We start from the raw sequence: 6,850 nt of genomic DNA on the forward strand, positions 1-6,850 counted from the left end.
TGGAATGAATGAATGAATACTAATTGTACTTATTAGAGCTCAGAGAATTGTCCAAGATCCATCTTTCTGCTTCAACTTGCTGATCACACTCCTGCCCTTTGGAGGGAAGCCTCTGAAACGCATTAGAGCTTGTGTTTGGCCACAAGAGGGCGGTGTTGATCAGCTTTTCATTTTTTTAGGCACCTTCTGAGAACATTCATCCTCTCCTCCTTAGACCCCCAAAAGAAAACGTGGGATAGTGTTATGTCGGCAGCCAAAGCAAACATCCAGTATGTCTCTTCCACCCTGACATTGCTGTGCAAGTGAAATTCAGTTAAAACCTTTGTCAGGAATGGTCTTGGAAGGAGAAAAGTCAGCAGAAAGCGAGAACCTCAGGAATGCACAGGAGGAAAGGAGCTGCCAAACGAAGATGCCTCCACCACTGAGCTCCGGTACCCAGTAGACACCACCAGCTGGTCACACAACCTCGTGTTTTGTGTCACATCCTTCTACCTCCCTTCCCTTTCTTTTTTTCCCCTTCCCTTTCTACTGCCAATGCCCGGTCCGCTGTACCAGCAAAAGAAAGAGCTCTCATAATACAGGTCTAGGATCATGGTTCCGGTTGTTACCCTCCAGATGCCACAGAAGGGAATTACAAATTCTTCAAGGAATCTTTGTAAAGACACTGTTCTTGGGGCCATGAGGGATGATACAGAATCAAGGGGTCAGAAGACCTGCCGTCAAGACACACAGTAACAACACTACAAGGCACAAGTGGGCAGGGCAGTAAGGGAAGCCCAGAGAAGGTGCCAGCAGCATTCAGAAGGCAAGTGGGGCTGTCTTGGGTTGGGAGGGGTCAGAGGAGGCATTACGGGAGGGATGGCATTTGAATTACGATTGGAATTTATTACAGCCCTTGAATTTTAGGGTACTTTTCTTCTCAATTGAGAATGAGTAACCATCCGAGGACATGGAAAAGGTCAGCTTTTCAGGCTATCCCACTCCTGGAAGGCATAGCATAATACAAAATAAAAGAGCTTTACGGAAGATAATGTGTTGTTATCTTCCCTAAAGGACTCACAGACCAAATTCACAGACCAACACAGTGAACTCTGATCAAACATATTTATTATTTGAAAGAGAGACACTCGAGCAAAAGCGAGGGAAGAGAATGAAATGAAGAGGTCAGATGTCAAAGCAGCAGCTCTGAGTCAAAGCTCCACTTCCTTCCTGGCCCATGCCCCAGTTGGGGGCCACAGCCATGCCCCCCTCTCCACTTGGGTGCAGTGTGAAGCCCCCAGGTCACTCCAGACTAATGTGGTAGAACTTCTTCTACCTCTAGAGTGAGGAAGGGAAATAAGATGTCCCTCAGCCTCTTCAAGGTGTCTCTGCTCATTACCATGGGCAGAACATCCACAAGGAGGTCTGGGTTTATGTACTGCAGGTAGAAAAGCACATTACCCAGCAGCCTCATGAAGATCATGACCATGAAGACAAGATACCTGAAATGCCTGCAAAGAGACATTCATCGTTAGCATGGGGGAAAAAGGTAGCCCAGGATCCCACCGCAGGAGGTGAACTTCACACTAATAAATGACTGATGAATTGCTTTCTTCAGGCCAACCTGATGGGGAAGTGGGGAATGGAGACACAAAGGGTAAGGGTAGGAGATAGGTGATAACACAAAAAGATTGATGTGGTGGTAAGGAATTGAATACAGCCCTCCTGACATTTAAGCCCTCCAACAGAATAGATGTCCACATAGATGAGTTGAAGGTGCAGAAGAATAAGACCTTCCAGGTACTATATACGCAGGCCTTTGTGGAGGTTGTCAGAAAAGGTGCAGGACTGTGACACTTGTGAGTCTCATGATCAGTGGCCCTCTTCAGGCCCACTACAGAAAGCAGTTCTAGAACTTGAAATAAGTCTGGGCCATCTCTGATATTAACATCCACATAAAATGGTTAAGGTTGATTTTTTTCTAAACATCAAGTGCCAAAAGAAACCAACTTAAATAATAATAGATTGTGTGTGTGCGCGCACCTGTGTGTGTGTGTGTGTGTGTGTCTTCTTGTGTACACCCAAGAAAATTCCACCTGGAAAACTAACCTAAGCGTTTCAGGCTTTAACTATATTGAAATGGCATAAATTGAAGCTTTTCGTTAAAGTGCCACATGGAGTATTTTAGAGTTAGTCTCCTTATTTCAAAAATTAAAAAAGAAAAGGCCTGGAGAGCTCAAGTAATTTTTTTTTTTTTTTTCGTGTGGTATGCGGGCCTCCCTCTGCTGCGGCCTCTCCCGTTGCGGAGCACAGGCTCCGGACGCGCAGGCTCAGCGGCCATGGCCCACGGGCCCAGCCGCTCCGCGGCATGTGGGATCCTCCCAGACAGGGGCGCGAACCCGGTTCCCCTGCATCGGCAGGCGGACGCGCAACCACTGCGCCACCAGGGAAGCCCCCTCAAGTAATTAAAAAAAAAAAATTTTCAGCCTGCAATAAAAGAACTAAGAAAATTAATGCACCCTGAACTCTCTTTCCAGCAAAGAGGAGAGCAGATTGTCAGATTTAGGATCTGAAAAACAGAAAGGGGCCCTACTATGGGTTGTAAGAATGCAAATTGAAACAGAAATGCAACCAGCAAGCTTCATCTTGAACTCCTCAAAAATAGCCACTTTCTCCAGCCACTAAGTCCTGTATAACTCTGGTTTTCAGAAAACAAGGAAGGAGGAGTTAGGATAAATCTGGGGCTGCCTGATATTTTCTGGTTGGTGGCTATGTTAATCCTCACTCCATATGCTCTTACCAAGTTACTTACTTCTATGGAGTGAAGATGACCTAGACCAGGAAAAAAAAAAAGAAACCAACAAGATTCTGCCACTTACCTGCTGTACCAAAAGATTCTCTTCTGTTTCTTAATGATGGTCTTCTCCTGTGAGAAGCAATAAAAGCCACAGGTGTGCCTGTTCATGTGCTCACAGAGAGGCAGTATAGCAGGGTGGCTAGAGAGCTTGACCCAGAAGTCACTGGCTCTGCCACGTCCTAGCTGCCGTGGTGTGAAGCAAGGTACTGAGCCTCATTATTTCCTAACTCTATGGTTATTGAAAAGAAGGGGAGGGGGCAGGGGGCAGGAAGAGCGAAGCCAGCGGAGGAAGGGATAGAGGAAACTCCAGTTTGGGACAAGGAAGACTTACCATGTTGCTTTGGATGGTCTCCACCAGAATTGACCCCGGTTTCACTATTTGGGAGGAGTTGTTCTGGGCTTTCAACCTGGGTGAGAAAGATCAGATCCAAGAATTAAGTAACATAATCTGTGGGACTGATGAAAGGTGATTTTCTAAGTCATGCAACATCTATTATTTATTTCCTAGATTCTTAATAACATTCACAATGTACAATATTCAAAATTTATAATTGGTCAAGGTACAAAGAAAAAAGAACTTGTGGTCCATTCTCAAGAGAAAAGACAATCAATGAAAAGTAACATGACACAACCCTGATGTTGGATTCACACTGCAAAATGTCTGTCTTCTGGTGGCAGTTCAAACCTCAGTTCGAGTCTGATATCCTCAGCTGGGCTGTTCACAGAATGCCCTGGGCATGCGTGGTTTTGGAGGTCAGCCTGTGATTTGGGCCGAGTTTAGACAAAATTTGAGGCTCTCCATCTCTGGCTTTCTGTTTTTTATCCAGCAGTTTGACTACCCCAAACTCTGTCCTCTATTTTCTAGCCCAGAAAGACTAAGTTTTCTCAAGGTATTTTAGTTGACCCTCACACACCAAGTTTAGCTTGCCCTCAGGCTAAAAGTGATGAAATGGGGAAATCACCTCCTGCCTTTCCCTTCTTCCAAGTGTCAACCACCCTCTAGAATCTGCTTGGTTTTATTCACTCTTCAGTGCCTTCCAATTGTCCATTCATTTCTCTTGTTTTGTTGTTCAGAGTTTAGAGCTGTTTCCTGCTGGAGGGTCAGATCCAATAAAGACTTACTAGGCTTTACATGGGAATCTTTTTGTAATCATCAAATGGAGAAGAAAGGGGAGAAGTGACACAGACTCCACGTTCTGGCCATGATGGAATAGATTGTATCAGGCTAGTCCAACTCTACAAGCAATTATTAAAATTGGACAAAATATATAAAAAAGCCATTTGAATGCATTGAAGAATGCAGTCAGAAGACGAGGGGATACAAACCTTGAGCAAAGTAAAGCTTACTGAGGTAAGCTCCTCATGCGTTCGAGGCTTTTCCCCAAGGGCACTTGCCAGTTTGTGGTACAGGGAATAGAGTCCAAGGAGCAAGTGGCAGCATCAATTGGCTGAGGAGACAGGGATTGGAGTTTAAGACCATAAGGGGAAAAATCCAAGGAAGGGTTGGAGTCCTGAGTCTATCTATTCAAACTGTTTCAGCTTCCTGCCCTTGGGTGAGTCATTCATCAATTCCTTTGTTTTTGAGAGATAGTAGTACATGAATTTTCAACTGTGCAAAGGATTTGTGCCCCTAGCCCCCATGTTGTTCAAGGGTCAACTGAATCTATAAACCAATTGTATTTCTATATACTATCAGTAAAACGTTAGAAAATCAAATTAACAAATATCTTATTTACAATAAAATCAAAAATATCAAATACCTAAGAATAAATCTGATGAAAGATGATAAAAGATGCACAAGCACACTACAGAAAACTATAAAACATGTTGATGAAAAATTAACAAAGATCTAAATACATAGAGGGATAATAATGTTCATGGCTTGGAAAACTCAATGTTGTTTAGACATTAATTAGCCTCCAAATTAATCTGTAGATTCCATGTAATTTCAATCAAGATCTCAGCAAGTTTTTTTTTTTTTTGGTAGAAATTGAAAAACTAATTTTAAAATTTATATGGAAATTCAAAGGGCCAAAAAATAGGGACTTCCTTGGTGGCACAGTGGTTAAGAATCTGCCTGCCAATTCAGGGGACAGAGGTTGGATCAAATTAATCTGTAGATTCCATGTAATTTCAAAAACAAGATCACAGCAATTTTTTTTTTTTTTTGGTAGAAATTGAAAAACTAATTTTAAAATTTATATGGAAATTCAAAGGGCCAAAAAATAGGGACTTCCTTGGTGGCACAGTGGTTAAGAATCTGCCTGCCAATTCAGGGGACAGAGGTTGGATCCCTGGTCCAGGAAGATTCCACATACCGTGGAGCAACTAAACCTGTGCGCCACAACTACTGACCCTGTGCTCTAGAGCTTGCAAGCCACAACTGCTGAGCCCACATGCTACAACTACTGAAGCCCATGTGCCCTAGAGCTTGTGCTCTGCAACAAGAGATGTCACCACAATGAGAAGCCCACGCGCTGCAATGAAGAATAGCCCCTGCTTGCCAAAACTAGAGAAAGCCCGCGTGCAGCAACAAAGACCCAACACAGCCTAAATAAATAAATAAATAAATAAATAAATAAAATAAACATTTAAAAAAAAAACAAAGGGCCAAAAATAGCCAAGATAAGCATTCTGTCTGTCCGGGTTTTTTTTTGTTTTTTTTTTTTAGTATAGTTTTTAGGGCTTGTCATCATTGGTGGATTTGTTTTTTGGTTTGGTTGCTCTTTCTTTCTTTCTTTCTCTTTTTATTACTTAAACAATTTTTTAATTTTTAATAATTATTATTTATTTTAATAACTTTATTTTATTTTACATTCTTTTCTTTTCCTTTCTTTCTTTTTTTCTCCCTTTTCTTCTGAGTCATGTGGTGGACAGGGTCTTGGTGCTCTGGCTGGATATCAGGCCTGTGCCTCTGAGGTGGGATAGCTGAATTCAGGACATTGGTCCACCAGAGACCTCCCAGCTCCACGTAATATTAAACGGCGAGAGCTCTCCCAGAGATCTCCATCTCAATGCAAAGACAGAGCTCCACTCAGCGACCAACAAGCTACAGTGCTGGACACCCCATGCCAAACAACTAGTAAGACAGGAACACAGCCCCATCCATTAGCAAAGATTTTAGGCAGCAGAGACTGCCAAAAATCATAATAAGGTAACAGACACCCCAAAACACACCACCAGACGCAGTCCTGCCCACCAGAAAGACAAGATCCAGCCTCATCCTCCAGAACACAGGCACCACTCCCCTCCACCAGGAAGCCAACACAACCCACTGAACCAACCTTACCCACTGGGGGCAGACACCAAAAACAACAGGAACGACGAACCTGCAGCCTGTGAAAAGGAGACCCCAAACACAGTAAGTTAAGCAAAATGAGAGGACAGAGAAATCCACAGCAGATGAACGAGCAAGGCAAAAACCCACCAGAGCAAACAAATGAAGAGAACACAGGCAGTCTACCTGAAAAAGAATTCAGAGTAATGATAGTAAAGATGATCCAATATCTCAGAAATAGAATGGAGAAAATACAAGAAAGGTTAAACAAGGACCTAGAAGAACTAAAGAGCAAACGAACAATGATGAACAAGACAATAAATGAAATTTAAAATTCTCTAGAAGGAATCAATAGCAGAATAACTGAGGCAGAAGAACTTACGTAAGTGACCTGGAAGATAAAATAGTGGAAATAACTACCACACAGCAGAATAAGGAAAAAATAATGAAAAGAATTCAGGACAGTCTCAGAGACCTCTGGGACAACATTAAACGCACCAACGTTTGAATTATGGGGAGGAAAAGACCTACAATAACAAACCAAAAACAATGAAGAAAATGATAATAGGAACATACATATCGATAAGTACCTTAAATGTAAATGCATTAAATGCTCCAACCAAAAGACATAGACTGGCTGAATGGATACAAAAACAAGACATGTATATATGCTGTCTACAAGAGACCCACTTCAAACCTAGGGACACATACAGACTGAAAGTGAGGGGATGGAAAAA

At 42.6% G+C, this 6,850-nt stretch overlaps 1 protein-coding gene across 1 annotated transcript in view; it reads right to left on the bottom strand.

The window, feature by feature from the left end:
* Positions 1-1,102: 1,102 nt before the first annotated feature.
* LOC102981141 (transmembrane and coiled-coil domain-containing protein 5B-like) overlaps positions 1,103-6,850 on the bottom strand; it is a 79,404-nt gene continuing 73,656 nt past the window's right edge. Inside the window, 4 exon segments of the mRNA XM_028496328.1 lie at positions 1,103-1,490; positions 2,859-2,905; positions 3,168-3,243; positions 4,163-4,284. Coding sequence (XP_028352129.1) covers positions 1,292-1,490; positions 2,859-2,905; positions 3,168-3,243; positions 4,163-4,284 — 444 coding nt within the window. The 3' untranslated portion in view covers positions 1,103-1,291.

This window comes from Physeter macrocephalus, chromosome 11, assembly GCF_002837175.3.
Source record: "Physeter macrocephalus isolate SW-GA chromosome 11, ASM283717v5, whole genome shotgun sequence".
Taxonomy (NCBI): Eukaryota; Metazoa; Chordata; class Mammalia; order Artiodactyla; family Physeteridae; genus Physeter; species Physeter macrocephalus.